The 27634-nt window shown below is 39.6% G+C and overlaps 1 protein-coding gene across 2 annotated transcripts in view; it reads left to right on the top strand.

Annotated features, from left to right (window-relative positions):
- Nucleotides 1-27634, top strand: part of COL14A1 (collagen type XIV alpha 1 chain) — a 217279-nt gene that overhangs the window by 149079 nt on the left and 40566 nt on the right. For both annotated transcript variants that reach the window (XM_082721773.1, XM_082721774.1), the window contains exons 36-40: nt 1065-1151; nt 12405-12458; nt 16050-16145; nt 17293-17346; nt 17895-17948. In XM_082721773.1, the coding sequence (XP_082577899.1) occupies nt 1065-1151; nt 12405-12458; nt 16050-16145; nt 17293-17346; nt 17895-17948 (345 nt within the window). The remainder of the gene's footprint in view (nt 1-1064; nt 1152-12404; nt 12459-16049; nt 16146-17292; nt 17347-17894; nt 17949-27634) is intronic.

The raw sequence follows: 27634 nt of genomic DNA, 5'->3' as shown, positions 1-27634 counted from the left end.
AAAGCCTTGACTATTGTCCAACATCAGAGAAAAGTATATACGGGATACGTGGGCCTCCTGCCCAACATTTTCTGGTTCCTGTTGTGAACATTTCAGAGATGGAGATTATTTTCCACTTGATCCTTTAATTATCAACCGTCCTCTATTCAGTTCAGCTTTACTTTTCCTCCAGAGTCTTAAGAAGCTTATTTTCCCCTGCCCAACAGGACCAGTGGACCCTATGATCTTCTGCAGTTTCTTGTCCTGGTACAGACTCCTTTTTGGCCAGAGCTTCGAATGGGCTGGTCACAAACTGTGATGGCTCTTGGCTGGCGCTCTGTCTTTGTATCCCAGTAACATACCCAGAGATGTCCAGCCCGATGTTCATTATCTGTCTTGTAATGTCATGTGGCCACAAAATTGGGCAAGAGAAGGAAAATGAGCTCTTATCCCACAGCGTTAGGTGGCTACGGTGGTGTTTCCTTACGTTCAACCACAGAACGTGAGTCGTAAGGGAAGTTGCTGCAGGGACTTGACGATGGGTTGAACCACTGTTTTTATTTTGTTTTATGTGTTTCAGATGCAGTTGACTATTCCAACTTGTTTTTTTTTTTAATCCTTTGAAATAGAAGTAAGATGGTTTTCAAGACCTTTAGTTCACAGAGTACGCCTTCTCAAACTGAATAAAATTGTCATCAGAATCTCTTTTACACCCGCTTCTGCCTTCCTTTCTTCACCTCCATCCCTGAACTAATTTTATCAACATCCTTTGGTGATGATGATTATCAATGATTCACCAGACACTCATTCATTTTTCTTTAAGGAAAATATTTTGTGGGCAAGAATATTCTTTGCCTTTCCACACCAATGTTCACTTGAGGGGCTTTTTGTTTTGTTTTGTTTTTGGTTTTGTTTTGTTTTTTCTTAGTGTTCTAAATCGAAGTGTTTTCTTTGAGCCCATAAAGCCATTTGTATAGCCATTTGCTCCCCGCTGACACACACACACACTTTTGCTCTCTGGCTGTCTCCATGTCTCTGTCAAATAAATAAGTAACAGTTGTGCTATTTTTCTTTTCTCTCTTCAGAGGGATGAGGAGACCTGCCCAGAGCTACCGCATTCCTGCTCCTGTTCTGAAGTCAATACGGGGACTCTGGGGCCAGCAGGCCCACCAGTAAGTCTTGCTTCGTTCAGACTTAAATGTAATTTAAAAATATTCATAGCTATCACTTGTTGTGTGTCTAATATGTGCTTGCCCCTGTGCTAAACACGTACTTAGTCTTATGAGCAAACCAAAGCAGAGAGATGTTAAGAAACTTGCCTAAAGTGGGGCGCCTGTGTGGCTCAGTGGTTAAGTGTCTGCCTTTGGCTCAGGTGATGTTCCCAAGGTCCTGGGATCCAAGCCCCATATCAGGCCCCTTGCTCAGCAGGGAGTCTGCTTCCTCTCCATCTGTGCCCCCCCCCCCCACACACACACTTTTGCTCTCTGGCTGTCTCCATCTCTCTGTCAAATAAATAAATAAATTCTTAAAAAAAAGAAAGAAAGAAAGAAACTTGCTTAAAGAACACGACTTCTTTTTAAATCCAGATCTCTATGACCCCTATATATGATGTTCTTTGACCTGTATATTATACTGTCTTTCAAATTGTCACATATTTCAAAATGTTCCCTTTAAACTCCTGTGGTCTATGTTCAGTGTGAATGTTTCAAACGTTGGCTCTCTACTTGCACCTGTAAGATTTACGTACCCTCCCTTTGCCTATTACGTGTTAAAATTGATACATGAAGGAAGGATTTCACCAGGAAAAATACCCTATCTGATCATGAAGTTCTCCACTACTGATGGAAACTTCCTGCAAAATGGGAAGAGAGGGAGATTGGCTCTGTGGGGGCAGAGAGAAGGAGCAGCAAGGAAGGAGGGAGGGAGAGAGAGAAAGAAAATATTTGTAAAATATAAAATGTATATAATTGCACTACCTGGCTCTTTGAATTTACCACAATGGATCTTTCCATTTAATGTGTTTAAGTGACATTTTCGATCTGACCTGCTAACCTGGGGGTATGGGTGTTTCCTTAAGGTGATATAGTGGGTCTATGGGTCTATGGTTAGGAAAGGGCAAATGGACCAAGGCAGAAAGACAGAGAAAACAGGGAGAAGAAGTACAAGCAAATAAAGAAATCCAGACCTTGCAGGAGGAATATTCTGATGTCCTACCAGTCCTTGGACACTGGCTGCGCAAGGCAGGTGGGCCCGCCCACTGCGTGCAGTAGACCACACAGGCAGCATGAAGGTTCACTCCAAGTTGGCCCCCCCACTCAGAATTGTACCTCATTTCCTGAACTGACATAAAGGAAGAGAACCTGCTTGCTGATGTGTCTGAAATGTATCCCAGCAGCCTCTCCTTTGCCTTTGGCATGTAGAACATTCTTTCAAGTGTAGATGTAGAACCCAACTCCTTTTTTTTTTTTTGAACAGAAGACTATCCCAAAGAAGCCAAAGTGGAATCATGGTAAAAGCATTAAATTTAGCTCTTAAGACTAGACAAGTCTCTGAACTGCTGCAAACCTCCATTTCTCCACATATGTAAACGAACTTACACCTCTCTGTCTTTCTGAGGAATACATAAGATAATATACATATAAGTGTTCTGTGCATTATGAAATATCAGTCAAATCTAAGGATTTGCCTTTAGTTTAATCTTGGAATTGGAAACACAGATTTGCTTTCAATTGTGTATAGCTTGATTTTTTTTTCAACCCAAAAGTATGTCTTTGAGGGGCACCTGGGTGGCACAGTCAATTAAGCACCTGACTCTTGGTTTCAGCTCATCTCACGACCTCAGAGTTATGAGATTGAGCCCTTTGTGGTCTCTTCTGTGTTCATGTGCTTTCTCTCTCAAATAAATAAATATAACATTAAAAAAAAAATAACGGTATGTCTTTGAACTTTATCAGAGGTAATGCGCATTATTCCGTTACATAAACTAGAGATTATTGACCCATGACTGTGGAGAACTTCCTGATTACACTATTATTATAGTGGACATCCTTTTATGTCTCTGCAAACATGAGTGCTCTTATGGTTACACTGAGGATCAGATTTGTTAAAAGATAAGGAGGGTGTATCTTCAGCCTCACGAAGAAACCACTAATTGCCTTTCTATATAGTTGTCCAAGTATCCTCTCCACAGACTCTAGAAAAGGGTCTGGTTTCCCTGCATCTCACCAGCATAGTGGTCTTGCCAGATTTAAGAGCTTTTACTTATCTGATGGGTATAAAACCCTGTGGTGGTTGTTTCATTTTATTCATTCATTTATTTTTCTTGAGAGAAAAAGAGAGAGAATAAGTTGGGGGGAGGGGCAGAGGGAGAGAGAGAGAATCTTAAGCAGACTCCATGCCCAGCACAGGACCAAACTTGGGGCTTGATCTCAAGACCCAGAAATCATGACCCCAGCTGAAATCAAGAGTCAACTGACTGAGCGACCCAGGCGCCCCTGTGATTGTTATTTTAAATAAGAATTTCCCTTTGTGCTAGTAGGATGGAGCAATTTTTCATTTGCCTCTGAGTCATTTGGATTCCTTTCTATATAAATACTTGTTTATAAACTTTTCTAGGATTTTGTGGTACAGAGATTTTTTGATTTTACTTTCTAAGTGGTTTTATATATTCTGGACACAAATCCTTTTTTAATGATATGGTTTACAAATGTCATTTCCTGGCCTGTGGCTTGCTTGTTGTTGTTTATAGGAGTTTTTATTGTCTAGAAATTTTAATGCTGGTGTAGTTAAATTTAATATTTCTGTGAGCTATCATTTTTTATGTTTTCCTTCTTTTTAGCCATGGTTCACTTAGAAGTGTCTTTTTAAGTTTCCGATAGTATGTGCAATCTTAATTTTTTTTCTTGTATTAATTTTATTGTACTTTTTTTATGGAAGATAGTCTGCAAGGTACCAATTTTTGGACATTTATTGATTCTTTGGCATTTGCTTTGTGACCTTTTGCCAAGTTTTACAGCTGTTCCATGTATGCTTTAGAAGAGTATGTGTTTTCTAATTGTGGAGTTTAGAATTCTAAACATAAATATCCAGTAAATCAAACTGTAAATTGTGTTGTTAGAATTTTCTTTATCTGCATTAATTCTTTATTTTTCAATTGCTGAGACAGATATTAAAAATCTTCTACTTCAATTTCAATCTGTCCAATTTGGTTTGTAATTCTGCGTTGTATATCTGGAGATGGTGTTCCAGGGTTCAAAAAATCGAAAACCTTCATCTTGCTAGTGACTTGCCATATCAACATTGTCTTTGGATTATTTTCTTGATACACGTATATATATTTTTATTTGAATTCAGTTAGCCAACAGAGAGTACATCATTAGTTTCAGAGGTAGAGCTCAGTAATTCATCAGTTGCACGTAGCACCCAGCGCTCATCGCATCACGTGCCCTCCTTAATGCCCCTCCTCTTCTTCATCCTTTTAGTTTTCAGCCTTTCTGTTGTCTTTATGTTTGAGATGTGTTCTGTTTAAATAGTATATGGCTAGATGTTGTTTTCAATCTGGTTTTGCAATTTTTTTTTTTTTAGAGTTTAGTCCATTCATTCTATTGTTTGTGACAATTAACCTCTTTGGGCTAATATTCTTATATCTATCACCTTAATTTTTGCATTCTATTTGTCTCACATGATATATATGTGCCTTTCTTGGTTGGTCGAGGCTTTATCTACTCATTTACACTCTCTGGCTTTTTGGTTTTTTATTCTGTTCTTCTCCCCTCCACTAATTTGGAAATCTATACCTGTTCTTTTAATGGTCAACCAAGAGATTTTAACAAACATATTTAGCTTGACAAAGTCTAAAAAGAATTAAGATTTTCACCCATATTTCAATAGATAGGATATTCTTGGAATATTTTTCTCTTCGGTCATCCTTTTTATAATTTATGCACTGTTGGCTATCTAGTATTTTAGTATGTTTTTTAACATCATAAACTAGACATTTTATTAGTACTTGGTATAAATTACTATGTGTTAAGACTTGCCTCCATACTTGCTATTCCTTTGCTCACAAAATCTTCTGGTATCATTTTTATTTCTCCTGGAATACACCCTTTTAATGTTCCTTCCTTCCTTCCTTCCTTCCTTCCTTCCTTCCTTCCTTCCTTCCTTTCTTTCTTTATTTTCTTCTTTCCTTCCTTCCTTCCTTCCTTCCTTGCTTCCTTCCTTCCTTCTTTTCTAGAGAGAGAGTGCAAGCAAGCAGAGGGAGGGGCAGAGAGAGGGGGAGAAAGAATCTGAAGCAGACTCCCCATTGAGTGCAGAACCCTCCTTGGGGCTCTGTCTCACAACTCTGAGATCGTGACCTTGAAGCCAAAACCAAGACTCAGACACTTAACCAACTGTGCCACCCAGGTGCCCGAGGATGTTCTTTTAAGGAGACTATTGATAGAAAATTTTCAATTTTTGTTCATCACAAAATATTATCATATTTTCATTTCGTATTATCAAAAGATAGTTTTGATGGTTGTTATAGAGATTGTTGATTGTACCCCTGGCATTAGTTGCCCCTGAGTTTTCGCTAAACACATGGCCTTCAGCTGGCGACTTGACTTCTTAGCATCTGTAAGTAGGTATCACCTTCTGACCAAGATCTGGCCAGTGAGAGAAAAGCAATATGCAACCAACCTAGATGTTGTTCTTAAGTGAAAACGAAATTACTTCCTTATCTCTTCTCGCCTCGCTCAACATATTACTCTAGGAACATGTGGTAATGGTTCACTTTGATAAGCAGGGTCCTAGCACACAGCAGAGTAATAAAATGGAAGCAATTGAGTTTCCACATTGTCGTATGTGGTAAAGATACTCTATAACACCAAACCAGTTATCAGTTCGGATTTTAATATAAGAGAACAATAAGGTTAATATTGGCCTTAATTAAAGCAGTGAGACAACTTTCCAAACTAATAAGCGGGAAGATCTTATTTTCAAGATGCCTTTGTCTTTAGTGATCTGAAGTTTGGCCACAGTGTGCTCTGGGGCATGGTTTTAATGTAGATGATCTGCCATTTTGGAAAACTTACGACTTCATGAGTTTGAATGGCAATGTTTCTCGTTAAATTTGGAGTTTTCTTAGTCACTGTCTCCTCAAATATTGCCTCTTTCCTATCATCACCATTATGTTTTTCTAAAATTCAACTGATATACTTTTTTACTTTCAATGTTTCTTAACCTTTTTTATTTCTGCTTTTCTCTCCAGCTTTCTTCCGTGTGATTTCTTCCAAATTAATTTCTAGTGTATTCTACCTTTAGCTATGTTTAATAAGCTATTAACCTATCCATTGTATTTCTGATTTTTATGATTATGTAGAGCAAAGCTAGAAGTTAAATTTGGTTCCTTTTCAGAACTTCTGGGCATTTCTATACCCTTTCTTCTTTTGTAATACTTCAAAACTTTTTTTTTCAATATTTTAAACAAAGTTTCTTTTTTTTATCTGATCATCTCAATATCTGCATTGTATGTGATTCTGAGTCTGCCATTTTTCTTTTCTGCTGGTATTACATTATCTTGTTTCCATATGTATTGTGTGATTTGGGAGGGTATATATTTGAGCTTGTATTATGTGAAATTTTATCTCGGGGGATATTGTGAGCCAGTTTGGGGCTATATTCCTTCAAAGAATATCTGTGCCACTTCTGCTAAGCTCCTGGGTAGAGAGCCAACTGAAATCCACCTAGACGTTGTTTGCTTCTGACGAGCAATGATCCCTGGATTGTGGGATAATCAGCTTCTGGGTAATGTTACTTAACAAAGACATTTCCTACTCCTCCCAAAGCTGCATTGGAAGCAACATCTTGGTCATCCACCTGCTATTTTTTATTGTCCCCCCTCCCCCAATTCACAGTGAAACTTTTCAAGTTCCTCAGCTTTAAAGAACATTTCATTTTCCGCTCTGCTCCCACCGAGTTCACATTTCCTTGCTTTGCATAGACTCTAACATACAGACTTTGCAGCAATCCTGAACGATTTTCTCCATCTTCCCCCAAGGCAGTCTCTGTCCACATGCTTGCTTCTCTGGCTTTTGTTTCTTCATTTCTGGTACTTATGCATTCAGTTCTTAATTATAATAATGTTTATTTTATTTTAAGCAGCATTAATAAGCTTTATTAGCTGGAGGGGTTTTCAAGTGTTTTCATCTGCAATACTGCTGGAACAGGTTGTAAAATATTTACATATGGCCTAAGAGTCAGATTTTGTAATGAGAAAAAAGCAGCAGAGAAGTGAAAGAGAAGGGTTGAGCTCTGGCTTGGAGAGAAAGATATAAAATAGGGGAAAAGCTATTGAAATTTTCAAATATTTAAAGTATAATAAACTCTTCAAGAAATAGTATCCCAAACAATATGAAGTAAACCCTGACTAATGATTTAACATGGTTGTGATTATTTTCTCATTCAAGAATTTATACGTGGGTGTTTTGTGCCAATAAAGCTACAAAAGAACTGTAGGAAGTCATGGGTGAATGAACCATATTCCCTTTGCCTAAACTAACCCTTTCTTATTAAAAGGATGGAACTTGGGGCACCTGGGTGTCTCAGTGGGATGGGCCTCTGGTTCCGCTCAGGTCATGGTCTCGAGGTCCTGAGATCGAGTCCTGCGTTGGGCTCTCTGCTCTGCCAGTAGCCTGCTTCCTCCTCTCTCTCTCTCTCTGCCTGCCTCTCTGCCTACTTGTGATCTCTCTGTGTCAGATAAATAAATAAATAAAATATTTAAAAAAAAAAAAAAGGATGGAAGTTAACATCCACAAAACTGTATTGAATTCTTGTCATGTGCTCAGTGTTGAAGATTAAGGATAAGGTGCAAAACAAGTTACAAATATAAAAGGTTCCAGGCTTTTAGACAAGATGCCTGTGGCATGCGTAGTTGCGAGCCAAATTGTCACATTTGAACAAAACCTGCAGTTAAACACCAACCATTAAAGATGCACAGGGAAAGGTAAAGAGTTTGTGCCAGAATGGTGTATTAATTAGGAAGACCTGAGCTTGCTGCAAGGAACAGAAAGTTTGACTGGCACAGTAGGGTAAACCATTGGGACATTTAAGTATTTATTGTTTGCTCACAAAAGATTTAGAGGTGGATGGTCCCCCAGGCTTGTCCCAGCCTCCCACTTTCCTTTCTAAAGGCTTGTGGCTTCTTGATGACATTGGCCCAAAGTGGTTAATGTGCCCATTCCTGGTTGCAAAGAAGGTGGGGCAAGCAAATCCGTCTTTTTCAGCCTTTGTAGTAGGAAAAATGAAATAGAGAAGGGAGTCCGAAAAGACTGTTTGGTAGCTAACCAAGAGTGTCTGCCACTCTGAGGAAAAATATTTGCATGCTACATAGCAGCAAAAGGTATGGTATCCAAATATTTAAGGAATTTCTACACATTAAAGAGAAGAAAAAATGCAACCCATTAGAAAACTGAGTAAGGTATAGAAATTAGTAGTTGCATCAAGATGAAATGCCAATGGGCAAAAGTTATAAGTGATGCCCATTAGCATAGTGTTAAGAGAAATGAAAATTAAAATAAGAGTAAAATACTGTTTTCACCAGTTAGTTTGGTAAAAATGTAAAGTTTGACAACATGGTGGGGAAGGAAAAATAATTTTCCCTCTACCCTTCTGGGTTCTTGACTAAGATACCCTTTTAATAAAAAGATTAACAGAAGAGAAACAATCAGGCGTTTAATAACACGTGTACTTCCTGTATACATTGGAGATACCCAGGAGAACTGAGTAACTCCCCAAAGTGGCTGAAGCCATCACTTTAAATATCATCTTAAGCTAAAGACCCAAAAAAAAAAAAAAAAAATTGCAAGGGTAGGGAGTCAGTTTGAGGAGGAAGAGGCTGTTATGCAGTTCCCAGTCTCTGCCTTTTTCTTAAGTAGGTTTCTAGAGATTTCTCTAGTTTCTCCCTTTCTTTGGTACAGAGAGGGAGACATCTTTACAAACGGGGACATGCCTCATAAATGTAAATGTCTCCTATAAAACTTTTACTCGGTTTTTCCTTTTCAGGGCTTCTCCTGTGTCTGCAGTTTCTTAAATAATCAGGCTGAAATAATTCTTCTGCCAAAGGGGCACACTGTGAGGTGACAAATTGTGCTCCCTTTCAAGATCAAGTGGTGACTAAGGTTTAGAGAAGTAGGAACCTTCTTAAACTCTTGGTAGATGAGTAAACTGGCACAGCTTTTTTGGAGTTTGACAATATATTGGCCTACGCATCAAATTTCATTTATAATTCTACTTGTTGATATCCTAAATATTAACATTTGTACTTAAATATTGAAGTTTGTGCTTGAGGTCTGTGTAAGGATGTTAACTACAGAAGTGTTTAAACAGTAAAAGGAAAAAAAAAGTGCATCTGGGTGGCTCAATCGGTTAAGCTTCTGTGTTTGGCTCGGGTCACGATCCAAGGGTTCTGGGATCAAGCCCCACATCGGGCTCCCTGCTCAGGGGTTGTCTGCCTTTCCTTCTCCCTCTGCTCCTCCTCCTGCTTGTGCACGCTCTCTCTCTCTCAAATAAATAAAAATCTTTTAAAAAAATAAACAAAAAAAAAAATGTGCAAGCAAACCCTGTTTCCAGTCATGAATAATGGTTAAACAAACAACTGTATAATCTAATACTTTGTTATTAAGTTAACAATGTTCTTGTTATACTGTTATAAGTTAAATCATAATATGTCATAGAAAAGAATCTCTAAAATATATTAAGTTAAAAAAAACTTAGAACTATGTAAAAAGTGTGATGTCACATATGTAATTTATAATACATCATATAATAGCACAATAATACTACAGGTAATATTTTCTATAGGTACATATATGCAGAAAATGCAGTTTTATAATTGTATTTTAAAAGTCTAGAGGAGGGGCACCCAGATGGCTCAGTGGTTAAGCATCTGCCTTCAGCTGACGTCATGATCTCAGGGTTCTGGGATCGAGCCCCACATTGGGCTCCCTACTTAGCCGGAAGCCTTCTTCTCCCTCTCTCTCTGCCCTTCCCCTGTTTGTGCTCTCTCTCAAATAAATAAAATCTTAAAAAAAATAAATGAAAGCCTGGAAGATAAGCAACAAGGTATTGGGCAGGGGAATGAATTTAAGTGTCTAAAACAAGCTGGAAGAAAACTTCGAGATCACCGGATCCAGTCTTTTCCCACTCATGCGAGTGTTTTGCTGATGGTACACAAAATGCTTTTCAGGGTCCTGTATGTAGCAGGAAATAAATTGGAAACACACACTGAGAAAGCTATTCCATTTTCTTTTTTTTTTTAAGATTTTATTTATTTATTTGACAGAGAGAGAGAGAGGCAGCAAGAGAGGGACCACAAGCAGGGGGGTTGGAAGAGGGAGAAGCAGGCTTCCTGCTGAGCAGGGAGCCCAATACGGGGCTCGATCGCAGAACCCTGGGATCATGACCTGAGCCAGAGACAGATGCTTAACAGATGAGCCACCCAGGCACCCCAACCTATTACATTTTCAATGAGCTTTTAATCCTTCTGCTCAGGTAAAAGAGATATTCTCAGTCTGGTGCAAATAGTTACTCATCTTTTTTTTTTTTTTTTTGGATTTGGTTATTTATTTCTTTTTTTAATAAACATATAATGTATTTTTAGCCCCAGAGGTACAGGTCTGTGAATCACCAGGTTTACACACTTCGCAGCACTCACTATAGCACATACCCTCTTCAATGTCCATAACCCCACCACCCTCTCCCAAACCCCCTCCCCCCAGCAACCCTCAGTTTGTTTTGTGAGATTAAGAGTCTCTTATGGTTTGTCTCCCTCCCAATCCCATCTTGTTTCATTTATTCTTTTCCTACTCCCCAAGCCCCCCATGTTGCATCACCACTTCCTCATATCAGGGAGATCATATGATAGTTGTCTTTCTCTGATTGACTTATTTCGCTAAGCATAATACCCTCTAGCTCCATCCACGTCATTGCAAATGGCAAGATTTCATTTCTTTTGATTGCTGCATAGTATTCCATTGTGTATATATACCACATCTTCTTTATCCATTCATCTGTTGATGGACATCTAGGTTCTTTCCATAGTTTGGCTATTGTGGACATTGCTGCTATAAACATTCGGGTGCACATGCCCCTTCAGATCACTACGTTTGTATCTTTAGGGTAAACACCCAGTAGTGCAATTGCTGGGTCATAGGGTAGCTCTATATTCAATTTTTTGAGGAAATTCCATGCTGTTTTCCAGAGTGGTTGCACGAGCTTGCATTCCCACCAACAGTGTAGGAGGGTTCCCCTTTCTCCGCATCCTCGCCAGCATCTGTCATTTCCTGACTTGTTAATTGTAGCCATTCTGACTGGTGTGAGGTGGTATCTCATTGTGGTTTTGATTTGTATTTCCCTGATGCCGAGTAAGGTGGATCATTTTTTCATGTGTCTGTTGGCCATCTGGATGTCTTCTTTGCAGAAATGTCTGTTCATGTCCTCTGCCCATTTCTTGATTGGATTATTTGTTCTTTGGGTGTTGCTTAATCTTTTTAACAAAGAACAAGCCCATGGCTCACAGACTTCAATAGAAACAAAATCTAGCTGAATTGAAACATTATAACATTATAGTATTTTTTTATTTTATTTTTTTAAATTTCTTTTCAGTGTACCAGAATTCATTGTTTATGTACAATACCCAGTATTCCATGCAATATGTGACTTTTAAGTTTACCTTCTATTCTTAATAAGTAATACATTTTTCAATTAACTATAGTGCCAAAATATTTGCTTTTAAGATTAGATTTAAATAGTCAGTTGGAAAATATTCAGTGTATACACATATATTTTTATGCACATATATACAAAGAATATGTTCCCAAGAATACATATACACATACATAGATATGTATTATGTATGTACATTTTTTCTAAATAAAGAAAATGATATTAAGTAATTGCGCAGGTGGTGCATTAATAAAGCAAAAATATTACAGAGAATGCAAAAAACTGAAGTTCCAGTAACTCTGATTAGCCTCTTTTATGGTGTAAATAAAATTAAATTGTTACTATTTTTATATTCTTTTTATAATTTAAAAGAGTAATCACAAAGTTGTGGTATAAGACACACAATTTTAGATTAACAGTGTATTTTATTTGCATCTATTAATAGTGGTAGTCTTACACACTAAATTTCAAAAGACCATAGCTTTTTTTAATTTGAAAGGATTTGGCATAGAAAGCTTTCTCAAACTATGAAATCATCTGCAGGAAGAGGTGAGTCTAGGTGGCAGATTTCCAGTAAAGGATCATAATGAACATATACCATTACACAATGAGTTGGCCTTTATTCAAAATAAGAATTACATAATCCATATTATTGAAGAAAATGGATGAAACATGCTATTTAAGACTTGTCTTTGTGCTAATATTTAACATCTGTTTGCCAGGGTGGTCCAGGACTCCGAGGACCAAAGGGCCAACGAGGTGAACAGGGTCCAAAGGTAATGTTCTCTCTGTATCTCTTTCTCAAAAATAGCAATAATGTAATTTTGGAGTTCAGTACTGTTTACCCTTTGCAGTCTAGAACCCCTTGTGTTTTTGCAAAAAGTTGTGTCTAAGTCTTTTCCCTTATTCTTAAAGACTTCTGTTTTTTCATAAAAGTATTTAAGAACTTTGTAAAAGAAATGTTGGTTTCCAGGTCAAAAATAGAATGTCAGTGTTCTGAGTATTTTAGTTTCCCAGGTAGTGTTCTTTCTCTACCTACAACAAAGTAAAGGAGAAAAATCTAATCACAACTAGGCAGCACTCCCTCCCGGGTAATTTCTCAAGTTTTAGAGTCCTACTCCCTCTCCACTAGGTATAATCAAACACACAGCTCTGTTTTCCTTTCTCACTGCCCAGGGCCACCACGGGTGCTGGTGTGGGCCATGTGCTGCACAAAGGCACCAGCTGAGATGACCAAGCCTTGCCAAGCCATGTCCACGCACACGTTTTCCTATTTTGCACAAAGGCGCCCTAAGGGATGGGCAGAAGCCCAGCCACTAATTGATTTCAGGCCTCACCATCTTCTATCTGGCTTTTGGCAGATCTTCTAACTGGTCTCCTGGCTCCAGTGATTTTGAATTTCTGATTGATTCTTTACATCTGCCCCCAGATTTATTTCTTTAAAGTTATGCTGTGTCATATCATACTTTTAAAAACTATAGTTATGACTATAGCTGCTATTGTCTAGAGAGTATACAATTCACCTTCCGAGGTGCGGCATTCACATTCAAGGCCCTCTGTGATGTGACCCCCGTTTTATTTGTACCTGTGGCCCCACGTGATCTCCTCTCCACCCACCTGTAGTCTTGACTTACTGCTTCAGTATAGTCACTCACTCAATTTGCATGGTATTTTTTCTTGGGGAAGAGAACAAAAAATTTTTACTATAAAACTGGAAACAAATGAAGCAAGGTAGAAGCTAACATGGGGGGAGGGGAAAGAAGTAAATGAAAGAAGACTGAAGATAAGGAGGCCCTAGCCAACCCAAAACTCCAATCATGAGATATCTCCTTTTTTGTTGGTTTAATTTTCTGAGATTGTTACACATATCTTAGGCATAGACTTGATGTTTCTTACCTGGCTCTCTCTCTTCTGGTCCTACAAGGAAGGCCAGTGATTTAAAAGCCTCTTCTCAGACAGCAGTATAGGAGGTCCTCCTCAGTCCCAATTTGGGGCAGTGCCCAGGAGCTCCTGTAGATTCTGGCTTCCTCCGCCCATTGGGGTCCCTGCAGGATCCCATTGTTTTTCCAGCATTCTCACTGAGTGATGATTCTGATCATGAAGACTTTGTCAGAAGTTCAAAGATGTTTGATGATCCCAACATTGACCTCTTACCTCTGATAATCCATTTCCAGGACCACTACTGAGGTGGTTGCTTCTCCACAATGATTTTGATGAATCAAAAGTATGAAGTTATTTTAGGAAAATAACTTATTTTTTTATATTTTTATTTTTTATATTTATTATTATATTTATATTATTTATTTATTATTATGTATTCATTATTTTATTTATATTTATATTATTTATATTTATTATTATATTTTATATATTATATATTTTTATATTTTTTAATAACTTATTTTGGGAAAATATCTTGTTAGACAAAGGATCCTCACATGTCTACCAACGCGATAGTGTAGGAACAGATGAAGTATACCTTCCATATGGAAAGCCCATGCTGTGTTATTTTCCATTTTGTGGGTCCATATTTTAACTGTAGCAAACAGATAATAAGAATTATCTTAAATTATCTTAATTTTCTTAATTAATTATCTTAATCATCTTAAAGCTGCCCTGCTGCTGGGCTCTCCAAGTCATTTTGGCTCATATTGTATAGAATAAAATGAGATCACATACCTTCTGCCTTTATGCTCCACTCTTAGTTCCTTAATAATATTTAATTAATTTATGATTAAATGATTATAATTATTAACTAATATTTATCAATTACTGGTTTGTCTCTTCCATCATATTTTTTAAATCTAACTACCTCTGTCTCTCCTCCTCTTACACTATGTCTCTTATAAGAATAGTTTTCATTTGTTTTCTGCATCCTCACTTCCAAGTTTTGTTTTGTTTTGGTACATAAATGTTTGTAGCATCTTTATTCACAATAGCAAAAAATTAGAAATGATTCAAGTGGTCATTAATAGGTGAATGAACAATTTTCTGCATAGCCATGCAATGGAGTTGAAAGGAACATACGGTGAAGACATGAAATAAATGTATGAAACTCAACACCATTCTGAGCCATGAAAGAAACATGAACCAATGAAGTTCACAGTATATAATTCTATTTACATATAACTGGAATCGTACTTAACCTGCATATGACTTCCCTTCCTGTAAGAATCCTGTAAAATTGCTCTTATTAAGGTCACCGATTACCTCCTTGTTATCAAATCCACAGGCTACAGTTTCATTCCTATCTTATATGAGGTCCCTACAGCATTTGATACAGTTGGGCACCTTCCTATTAGAAATTCTCACCCCCATACCTTTGGCCTTTCCTACACTGCTCAGGCTTCTCTTTCTCCCCTTTCTACCTGTTTTCATCTCATCTTTCCAGTTTCTTCTGTTACTGTCTCAGCAGTCTCCGTAAGAACCTCACCCACACACACGTCTCCCCCGATTCCAAAATCCATCCCAGCTCAGACATCTCTCAATCCCCAGACTGTTGGACGTGTCCACACGGTTATCTCCATGAACTTGAAATGTAACCGACTATGCTCATTATCTGCCCCCACTTTTTCTTCTGCATTGCTTGTCCCAAGTAATGGATTCATCAGCTTCACATTTAACATGATATCCAGGTGTTGGAAATCTTAACTTTTACTAGTTCTCACTGGAGTCCCAGAATGAGAGAAGGACAAGGAGAAGAGTTTGAGGAGGTAGTTTTTCTGGAACTAGGATTACAGAGGTGATAGAGCTTTAGCCAAATCACAAGGTCCAAACTGTGGAAATAAGAGTTCCTAATAGAACAGGAGTGCCTGATTCTGAGAAGAAAAATCAAGTAATAGTGCCCCGAGGGCAGGTCATGAGGCAGACAAGGTAGAGGCATGAAGGGATGGTGGGATCAAGAGGAGGAAGCAAACAGGGACTGGGTGCAAAGTCTTCAGTAACGCAGGAGTGCCCCCGAGATGGGTGGCTGACAGGCATGGAGGTGGAGAGAATGTAGTTCAGCCAGATGGGATGAACCTCCATGCCACAGACCAGGAGGGTGGTCTTGAAGTACTTTCTATCTTTTGGATGTTATGGAGTGTGGGGGGTCTCGTTACTCACATAGTTGGCATAACCCTCTTATTTATGGAAGAAAAAAATTAAAGTTGCAACAACCCCTATGTGTTTACCCTTTTGGTTTACTGATGACATCTTGTCTGGGAGGTGTACCATCTGAGGCATGTTGTCTTGCTATCCTATCAGCGTTTTGTGTCTCAGGAACGTTTCTGTAAGGAAATAAATTACAAGTGCTCTAAGCAGAAATACCGTTTGAGTACCAAGAATCTAACTTGCCTCTGGAATGATTTTCTTCTCTTGTGTTCCAGGGACCAGAGGGCCCTCGAGGTGACACAGGCCCTCCGGGACCCCAGGGCCCCCCTGGACCCCAAGGACCAAGTGGTCTGTCCATTCAAGGAATGCCTGTGAGTAGTGTGTAAACATTTGTGTGGATTTTATTGGGATCCCTTTTTCATGAGTTCTAAAGAGTGAACTTTTGTCTTTTGTGCCCTTTATATAATGAGCCTCAGTCCCTTTCAACCCCTAAAATAAAGAATTGAGAAATGGAAGTATTAACTGAGAGATCATGAGTTCATTCATTAGCCAAGCGTTGATGGTTTTTACAAATAGTTACATCCACACAGAATAGGTATATCTATAAGCAATTTGCCTAAGGAAAGAAATGGGGCTATGACAATTATTTTCCTTTTTCTTGTTGGATCAAGTCCTTAGCAGATGTAATAAAATCTAGAAAATAACAAATTCAAGTTGTTTGCTATGGATATGTAGTAATCAGGGATATAGATTGATGGAAGCCATTTATTTATGATTTTTATCTCAATGAGCATCAAAGGACAGGGCATTTAGCTGGAGTTTGGGATTATAGAAAGTGTATTTTATATAGCCAACTCTATTTGTAAAAGCTGTTTGTATCATGGAAAACAAATTTAATACCACTTACTGATTTTCATTAATCTTCCTCTAGGGATCAAGATTTCAAGAATAAAACCAATTTCTATAAACCAAAATTAATATTAGAAGCAAACAAGTCTTTTAATCACATTTTTAGTCATCTTTCTGGGCATATAACTCTGTCTCCCTCACTGAGAAATTTCCTGTTCTGGGTTATTTTTATGGTTTAGAAAGCATTAGCATTCCAGTGACTCAATTGGTACTACTACTACTAAGTCTTTGGTAAGGTCTTGCTACCTGCCAGGTTCTGTGTTTGCTTTTCTGTTCCTATATCTTTCTAGCCAAAACAAAAGCAGAATTGTAAATAGATGTGAACCTCAAAAATCTGAGCTATCAGTGTCTCCTCCACAGATGTACAGTATGGGCTCACCCATATCGGACTGTGTTCTGTGTTTAAAATGTTCCACTGTATAAATGTTCAGCTCCGTAGGCATGCTTACATATGGGGGGTAGCATATGTGGGAAGTGAAACATGCTGTGTTTGGGTGTTAGCATGAAAGCAAGTTAATGTTGACAATGTTATAACAGTCAGTGGAGAGAAAGAAGAGACGAAGAATTTACCCTACCTGAATGTAACCCCGAATGCTTTTGGCTATTCAGGGAATGCCGGGTGCTAAAGGAGAAAAAGGAGAGACTGGCCTTCCTGGCCCACAGGTATGAGTTTTACTTTTTAGTCTGCTTTAAAACAAACAAACAAAAAAACACCTTAGCTTGGGGCACCTGAGTGGTTCAGTCAGTTAAGCGTCCAAGTCTTGATTTCCGCTCAGGTCATGATCTCAGGGTTGTGGGATCAAGCCCCACATCAGGCTTCATATGGAGCCTGCTTAAGATTGTCCGTCTCCTTCTCTCTCTGTCCCCCACCAAATGCTCTTAGCTTTAGAGCCTTACCAAGGTGGGGGGTTTTGGGGAGAAAGCTGTAGCTTCTAAAGTCAGCTGTGATTTTAGCAGTAAGTGTTTTCTGTATTAAAGACTGTTAGCCTGTATTCATTCACCTTAGTTGCCTCTGAGAGTCATATAGAATTTCCCGAGGACAAGTCTCGGTGGGGGACATTTCTTTCATACAAATCATTTCTGGATTCTGAATTCACCTTTATGCTGTTAAATTGTTTGGAGCCCTTGATCTATTTCAGGGAAGGTGGGTAGAAAGGCAATTGATTTCCAATTTCTGTGACTCTAACTTTTTTGGTCCTTGCTCTACCTAGGGTGTCCCAGGAGGCATTGGTTCACCAGGACGCGATGGGTCTCCAGGCCAGAGGGTAAGGCCCTGCCCAAGGTTGTTAGCGCATTAGATTTCTTACCAAGACATTCCTTATTTCTGGTAGTTTTCTAATAAGGAAGTGAAACTAGATGTTTTTTTCCTTATTATTCCTTCTATCTACATTCTGCCTATCCTCTGTCTCTTTCCCCTCATTGACCTCTTCCATTAGTTTCATCTTCATTAATATCATCAAAACCTGAGAACTTTTATCAAACCTTCCCAAATTAATGACACCTTTTTCTGAACATTCCCATAACCAGAATGCAACTTGCACTGAATTATGTGCATTGGTTTAGCAGATTTTCCAGGTTTTTTTTTTTTTTTCAATTTTCTAGGCACAAACCCAAAGGAAATAAAGGATCACAGGAGTTAAAATTTAAGCATTATGACTATCCACAGTGTTCTTCATTTATTTGATATATGTCAATTAATATGTCTTTTAGCCTATCCATATGGACAGCAATGAGGATAGGAAAGCTATTGCAAGCAGAGAACAGAATCTACAAAGGCATGAAAATGAAGAGAAAGTGGGCCATTTCCCATATTGCACAGAGTTCAGTGTGGCTAGGGAGTAAAGTGCAGTGTGTGAATGTGTGTGTGCATATCTGTGTACACACACATGCACACATTTAAATTTGGGAAGACTGTCAAGGAGTGAAACTGGACAGGTAAACACAAATTCAAGTTAATCTTTTTTTGTTTTTGTTTTTTTAACTGTCACTGATTCAGGATATGGGAGGCTCTACAGTTTCCCTCAAGACAAAATTATATGGAGCGGCAACCAGTTAGGTCCAATCCAATGAAGGCCAGCACATTTGGCGTGCACTGCTTATTTTTGTTACAACTTACCCACTGGGATAGCAAGTGGCTGGAAGACTCGTTTGTCTATTCAAACAAGACCTGCCTTTAGCTCAGAGTGGCTATATGGCTCAAAATAAGAAGATTGTTTTTTCTATAGAAATGTAGGTATGGGACCTTAAATTCCTTCCATGTTCTTTTTTTTTTTTTTTTTTTTACCAAACTTTCATTTGCTTAAAAATCTCAGTTTAGTCTTTGCCCATTAAATGGAACTACTCAGTCTGTAAATCATGTACATGTAACTGTAAAGTTAGATTTATGTAGGTTTCTTGTGTATGTGGAAGGAGTATTTAGAAATATTTATATGTTTTGGCAAAAGGCTTAGGCTAAGATCCTGTTCGGTTACACACCTAGAATCTTTCATGATGCCTGAAGCTCTGGAAATGGCAATTCTAAAGATTTGGTTCAGTGAATTTACTTGATTTATCTATGCGTGGAGATGAGTCTTGGCAGAGAACTCCCAAATCAAACATATTGGATTGGTGTTTGAATCATTTGGTTTTAGAATTCTCTCTTTGAAAAATTCTTTTTTTCCTTTTAAAACCTATATACTAACACAGACTTTTTATAATTATTTTGCTATTTCTTCAAACATGTTTTTAGGGAACGAACAGTCTTAGAGCTTTAATAAAGTGATGAGATATCTGTATGCGGATTTTTTTGTCCTTTCTCCCCCAGTTTGGAGACAAAAAAACCTTTCAGAATGTGTTTAGTTCCCATTTTGAAAAATTCTTGGTTGCAGATTGACTTACTGGCTTTCAGGAGATACTCGTTCTTTGCAGACTCATGTTTAAAAAATATTGTGCCAATTCTGTGACAGTTGTTTTAGAAAAGGAAAATAGTATTTCAGTGTGGAACTTTAAGGGGTGCCATTCACACAGAATAAAATATAATGGCGCCCCCTAGAGCTGTACAACATGGCAGCCCTGCTTGAGGGAGAAGCTGCATAGATCTTATTTAATAAGATATTAGTTGAGCACTTATCTTAATTGAGCACATACTACATGCCGTGTGCTCCGCTCAGCCTGGAGAGAGTTCTCCAATGCTCCAGAGCAGAAGGATCCAGAAGAAGAAAGACTTTCAATAGCTCAAGGAGGCAATTCCTAGACCATCTATTTATAGGACATGGAAGGATATGGTGGTGTCAGGAACTTGACTCTTAACCTGGGAAAACAAATGGGTCTTCTTCAGACACAGCAGAGAAAGAAGGAAAAGTGGGTGAAAACAGAGTTGTTTAGGTGGCTCTGATCTATGGGGCTTAAGGAAAGTGAAAGATCTAAAATAATGAATTACTGAGCTGTATTGTAAAGTAGGAGGTCCCGAGCCAAGATTTATGGGGGTCCCAGCAGATCCAGGACACAGAGCACCTTGATGGAAGCCCAGGTCCTTCTGGGACAGCAGGTCTCCATGTCTTGGCAGTGGGAGACAGGTGTCGCTTAGAGTCCTAGGGACAAAACTTCATGATTATTCCTCCTCTGCCTTGGCCATTTTAAAAGGCAAAGAAGAAAATAAAAGAAATAATAACAACTGCAGTATGGAACAGGCACTGGATACTGAGACTTCCCACTGAAATGCCTGAAAAGCCACTTCCAGAAAACCGTCCAGTTAGGCTTGACCGCCCAGGGAATCAGGAAGGCAGATCTATGTTGTCCTTTCGTCCCACTACCAGCTGAAATCACTTCCTGTTGCCTCACCTTCATGGCCCCTGATCCTGAGTGAGGAAAGCCCACTGTAGACAGAGAAGGGAGCAGTTGGAATAAATCTGGTTGATGGTTTCCAACACGTACCTCTCGGTCCTTGGACTATCTCGGAGGTGAGAGCGGGAGGCAGGCTGAAGAGCAGTGGGTTACTCCTTCCTGCTCACCCATCATTCTTTTTCATCTCTGTCTTCTCTTGTTGACAGGTAAGAACTCCCAGCCCAGAGGTAGCACCCTCTCCTCCACTCCCAGCTTAGGGAAAGATTAGCACATCTTTTCTAGAGCTAGCGTCAATGTTACCCCCTTAATTTGGCCTGGAAGGAGGGAGAGCTTAGCAAAAATAAAAGGGAAAAGATTAAACATCTCCTCTTTAAACAGGGAACATGTTTTCTAATGTTCCTGGCTTATTCTGGCTTTTCCCAAGGGGAATCTTTGACTCTTAGAGACAACTCATACTCGGCGCTGGGCCTGGGGCCATAAGCTCGTCCAGCAAAAGTTGGACTTCTTCACTGAACAAGCCTTGGCAAGTGACAAAACATGGTGCAGGGCCATATTTTAAAAGGCAACAATGGCTAAGAGAGGAGGTCTCAAATGTTCATGCCACAAACAAGAAATGGTCACCATGTGATGTGATGGAGGTTATGGTGGCGATCATTTTGCAATATATAAATGTATCCAATCAGCACATTGGTACCATATGTCAATGGTCTCTCAGTAAAGCTGAGAAGAAATTGTATATTCAAAAAATAAAAAATTTAAGAAGGTAACTGTGTATAACAGCTCAAGTCAAGACTCAACAGTTGGGTGTAGACACCTTCATTCCCAACCATTCTGGCCAACAACATTCAGGGCACCTCTTTCTTTTTCACTATGTGTCTTGCCATCTCCCCCTTCTTCCCCCCTCTTCTTTCCTTGGTGTCTGTGACCCTAGGGCTTTCCTGTGATCTTTGAGCTCCTCTGATGAAGGGTGGGTCTCAGCCTCCACCCTAGACATCCGGTGGTCCTTAGCAAAACTAGGAAGAACAGGCAAGGCAGGGATGATAAACAGAAGAAATGAGGGTATGAACAGAAAAGGGAGGAAAACATAGAAAACACAACCTCTTTCCCAGTTCTGAAGTTCGCTGACATCCAAGACCATGAGCTTTCTGTCAAACGCTCCACATAGAAACTGTAAAAATTATTTTTATTTTCCAATGCTTAATAAGGTTATATAAAAACGGCAGAGAGACAAGAAATAAAAATGACAAGGAGGTAGAGCTTTTATGGCACCTGGAAGATAGTAATTCCTCCATTGTCCGAATACAGAGGGTTTTCATTTTTAAATTCCAAATGAACTGAATTTGGAAAGCTTTCTTTACCCCAGGTTCCTGTTCCCTGCATTTCCATGCCATAACCACAGCCTTCCTTTCTCAGCTGCAAAAAATGAAATAGTAAAAAAAAAAAATTCTTCTGCATATGAATTCTGCTGAACTTGCGAGGTTGTGAAAAGCAGGATGGGCCGGTGGTGAATATGATAGATTTGGGCTGTTAACCAGGCCTGAGTTTGAACCCTTACCATAATGACATTGGACCGGTTGCTTACTATGTCCAAGCCTCACTTTACTCATCTGTGAAGCAGAAAAAATATTTGACTCCGTAGAGTTACTGAGGGAATAAATTCATAGAAAGAATTTCTATATAAAAATTTAATTTTAGCTTATCTAATTATTCACTGTTTTCAATGTGAACCTCATAAGTCAGGACAGTATACTATTTTATAATGCCTGTGCTTGACATATTAAGATAGCTTAGAAGATTTTAAAGAACTATAAAAAAGAGCCTGAAGAAAAAGCAAAGGGTTTGTTGCTTTTGTTTAACTTTCTTGGATTCCACGTTGAAAGGACACTTGGAACATGCTTCCTTTAGATGTGGGTTTGAGTTCAATGCATACAAAGCCGTTTTTGTAATAAATGTCCTGTTTTATCAAAGTGAGTTGGACTTAAAATATCCTTGAGAAGTGAAACTCCAGTCAGTTATCTGGATTTAATTCCTGTCACCAATGTTGAGCAGCGATGAGAGACTGATCTAGGAAATATTGTGTTAAATGCGAAGATTCAAGATAATATCCCCCTTGAGTATCTTCCTCATTCAGAAGAGGAAGTGTTTAGCCATCACAAAACTAGTGGGGAGGATGATTTGATTTTCCTTCTTGTGAGCCTAGATGGGTTTTTATAAATCATCCACAGCGATAGACACTATACACCATTGGAATTTCACAGCTTATCTGAATAAAAATGGCAGGAATCATTATTACTAATTATTGACTAAGTGCAGGTGCTTTACAATGCATGTTCTGTAATCTTCAGAAGGACCACGAAAGCCAAACCCTGTTACTCCACTGTATAGATGAAGAATCTGGAGCTTTAAAAAAAGGGGGGCGGGGCAGCACAATGCCATTCAGCTAGCAAGGGTTGGAGCCAGGATTATGGTCCATTTCTCTGGTTCCAACCCTGAGCTCTTTCTTTCCACAAAATTTGGTTTCATAAAGGTCACTGGGAGATTTTGTTCATGTAGGAAAGTCTTCAATTAGAAATATTTAATAAACAGGATGGAAGATATCTTGCCTTGAATTTGGGGGCTGGAAGAAACCAGTTTGGACTACTTGGTGAAGCAGAAGTTGATAGTTCCCACAGAGGAATAGCTTTTGATTACTTTTCACACTTATTTGGATGGTGACACATCTGGGCACAGTTGAGAGCAGTTACTTGGGGAATTTGTAATGTGTTTTAACCAGTTTATAGACACTCCTGTTGGAGCCTAGGGCATGGATGAAATCTGCCTTGTTCTCTGGTCTCGGGCCATCCTTCAGGGTCAGGCCAGATGCTTAATATTTGCAAGCCAGTGGTTCCCCAACGTAAGGGATCGAGGCGCTCCAAGTTTTGCTTTGTTTTGGGGCACACCAATTCCTGGGCTTCGACCTCAGAGAATCAGATATGCAAGGTATTAGGTGTGACTTTGGAATTTGTAGTTTTAAAAAGCTTAATGCTTCTCAGGTGCCTGGGTGGCTCAGTGGGTTAAGCCTCTGCCTTTGACTCAGGTCATGATCTCAGGGTCCTGGGTCCTGCATCGGGCTCTCTGCTCAGCAGGGTGCCTCCTTCCCCCCCTTTTCTCTCTCTGCCTGCCTTTCTGCCTACTTGTGACCTCTGTTTCTCAAATAAAATCTTTAAAAAAAAATAAAAAGCTTAATGCTTCTCATAATCAGCTGGGAGTTAGAATCACTGGATAGTATAGCGGGTTAGGCCTATTGTATGGCTAAGTAATTCCTTGCACAGCATTTTGCTGCTGCTTTAATTCACCCAAGTCATCACTTCGGGTTACTAAAAATATGTTTGTATTTCTCTCTATATATATACATTAAATTACATATGTAATATATACATGTATGGACATATTAAGTGTATTGTGCATATATATGTAAATATGTGCACGTTTGTATATCTATTTATAGGCACACACAGATACTGTGTGTGTGTCTGAAAATTCCCCAGGGTGGCTCAACATGGTGCCACACATAAGGACTGATCTTGGGTATCGAGGCTGGGCCAGTGTTTACAGAGTCTGTGGCTTGTTGGTACTTGGCCTCTTACTCTGGTGGTTGGGCGTAATCCTTTGCTGCAAGTAGCAGCCTTATTTCTCATGGCTGACTGCCTTGCTGGGATGTCTGCTGGTGCTCCCAGCAGTCCAGACCCATGCCACAGGGTGGAGATCATCCAGCAGGAGTTTCTTCAAGTGTTTTTCTGACCCTCACTGCTTGGGTTTGCTTCCTCTAAGCAAACTCATCGGACGCCAGCTGTGTGGACAGCCCACTCTACCTTAGAGCACGGTGGAGGTCAGAGGACATGAACAATCGGCATGTTCCAGTATCTGGGCTTAATATCTGTGACTCACCATTCCAGGCTTCAGAAAAGGCATGCGTGGTGTGTATCATGATTGAGTCACGAGTTCTGAGTGCCATGTGATAGCTACATAAACGTAAATATTCTGCTTCTGACTTTAATTTTAATTACAACACTCTTTGTGGGCACGTCAGTTTCCGCTGCTAAGTGCCAGAGGCACAGAACTTAGAAACTGTAAAGTTTTTAAGACCCTACAGGAAATTTGTATATATATTATATATTTTCCAAAGCAGGGCAAGGGAAACAGCAAAATGGACATTAATGAATGGTTAACTAAATGTCTGTAAAACAGTATACTTTGCCAGTTTCGTCCATAGGTAAATTTGGTATTCATTCAAATATCAGTGATTTTTGAAAGCAAATGTTAGGGCTAATTTCCCTTTGATGATAAATCACAGCCAACCATAATTTAGTAACTTGCTCATAGCCACCTCTTTTCAAAAACAAATTATAAAAATCCCTTCAAGTTTTTAGAGCAAAACTCATTTTTAATGTGGGTTGTGGGTGCATATTAAGATGTTGAGGTGAGAATCTCAGAAAAAGAAAAATGTCTGGAGTTATTCATGTTCTAAAACATGCCTTTTTGTGGGTGACGGACTTCAGGCTCTTGAAAAATATGTTTGTCGGCTTAAGTGAATGTCTACATTATGCTTATCTCTTACTTCTATTCCCTGATATTCATTCTTCATTGTGTGCTTGGGGTTTCCACTTTTTATGAGGGTGCTTAACCCACAAGCACACATCTTTCCAGATTGGCTAGCATATATGAAATGGAAAATTTATAGGTACAGAAATGTTCTGGGAAATGCAAACACACTTTGAGCTGAAATGGGTTGAAGACCGTTCCTCCAGTGAGCTTTGATCAAGATTAAGCTGGATCAAGCTAGAATCTGTCATTCATTTTGCCTTGTAACATGCAGACATTTTACAGAGTTTTTCTTTTCACCAAGTTTATTGCTTTTATATATTAAAACAAAACAAAACAAAACTGCTGCCCTTGCTCCTCACCCTGAGATGAAGAGGTGAGAAGGGGGACCCGAGCCCTGGCTAAGCATTGCCTGGCTTGCAAAGATGGGCTAAAACATGGCACCACAGCGACGCTTGAGCAGGGAGATTCATGCAGTAGCCCAGCCCTCCCAGACTTAAACATTTCCCTGGTGAAGCCCTCTCTCCCTTCCTATGCCAGGATGAGCTCTTCTTCCTACATGTTCCCATGGAACTCTCTCGTCCATCATCATAACACTGTCATTTTCTACCAGTCGTTGGCTATAGGCTTTACTCAAAACCGTAAGCTCCTTGGAAATACAGTCTCGTTCATCATCAGCTATCCAGATCCCACCAGAATGCACAGCACAGAGTAGCTTTGCAAATACTTTTCTAATGTGACAAATGTGTGGTTTACAACTAATAATCTTTCAAAGGTAAATTTACTCGTGTGATCAAAAAATTAAAATGTAAAACTATTTACACGATGAAAAATGTGAAGTTTTTATTTTCTAGGGTTAGGAAAAAACTTCGGAAAAACTGTGTTTGATGATGTCTCTAAAATGGTATTCAGAGTAACATCCTTTTAGTTATAACAATGTGGAATAAGAACATTTTAATTTACAATCAGGGAAACGGGTAACTCATGGTAATCTTAAGCATGCCTTTCTTCTTTTTTTTTAAATTTAAATTCAATTAGCCAACACATCGTATGTCATTAGTTTCAATGTCATTAGTGTTCAATCATTTGTCAGTCGCATACAACACCCAGTGCTCATCCCATCATGTGCCCTCCTTAATGCCCGTCACCCTGATGCCCCACCCCCCTACCTGCCTCCCCTCTAGCAACTTAATGCCTTTATTCTTGAACTGTTGTGTCTAAAAATTCTCGATTGTTCACGACAATCCATGAAATAAAGTGCTAGAGTAAAATGCACTGTTGTGGACACTGTTGGCGCCCCCATCAGATCTCCCTTTCCTGACAAGTGTATTCCACCCCTAAGCAGCTACAGATGCTGATACTAAGGATTCAGAATTGGCCCTTCCGCAGAGAACTGCTCTTGGAAATGGCACCTTGGCTCCAGTCCATGACTAACTGATATGGGTGAACAAAACCTGACGACGGGTCACTGCGGGTTGTAACTCACACTGCAGCTCCCCCCATGGGATGAGCTGGTGGCCAACTTCAGGGAAAGCCAAATCTCATGCCTCCTCCCCTGCCCTCCCCTGCCTCCTTCACTAGCTGGCTGGTTTCTCCCAAGAAGAGTCCATCTGTAAATCAAAGGCATGGCATCCGGGTCCGCTTCTAGGACACTACCCTGAGGCTATTCACCGAAATGAAATGCCAGCTTCCGAGGGTGCAGGACGCCTGACCCCTTTCCTCTGTGCTCATGGAGGGCTCCGGCACAAGGACAGATGACACGGCACTTCCTCCCCGCCCGCTTTATTTCCAGACTAGTACTATCCGAGACCGACGCTTATTGAGTCAACAGGATAATCAGAGCCCTTCTTGCAGGAGCCCCAGTGCTTTTCAAATTAAACATTGTGTTAGGACCTATTTTGTGCCAGCAGTGTGCTAGGGAAATGGTAGGAATGGAACAAGGAATCAAGTATAGCTTCTGGTAGGTAGAAGAACACGAAGTGAACAAACGTCTTGTCTAGGACCCTCTTTGGAGCACACTAAAGCACTGGCCCCTCCGCCCAATTTAGCAGGAATCAGGTCAATGCAGAACGGTTCTCAGGCTTGTCCTTTAGCGCCTGCCGGAGACTTCCGGCGCATCACCGCTTTACTGGCCGAGACTTCCGGCGCATCACCGCTTTACCATCTCCTTCCGCGCAACTCGGGGGCGGGGCGTCGGTGTGTTCCTTCCGTGAAACCAATCGCCCGTGTCCTGGGGCGGGCCTCCTGCTGCGGTGCTGGTGGCTGAGTGTCGTGTTGGCTGGGTGTCGTGTGGGGGTCGTGCATGAGTGCGTGGGGGTTTCCCATCCCTGCTGGAAGAGTTTTAGGGCAGGAAGCCAAAATATGTTCTTTCTAAAACATCTTAAATTATGGGCTATGTGCCCAGAATCCATTTTTTTTCTTACGTGAACTTTATTGAGGAAATCACAGATTTTTAAATTCCTTTTTTAAGAAATGTGTTTAATTCTCCCCACCCTTTTAAATGGTAAGTTCCCCTAACCCCGTTGGGCCCCAGCTTTACTCCCTTATA

The sequence above is a fragment of the Mustela nivalis genome (assembly GCF_964662115.1).
Source record: "Mustela nivalis genome assembly, chromosome: 2".
NCBI lineage: Eukaryota > Metazoa > Chordata > Mammalia > Carnivora > Mustelidae > Mustela > Mustela nivalis.
The sequence above is the reverse complement of the archived record's forward strand: the minus strand, read 5'-3'. Positions and strand labels throughout refer to the sequence as shown.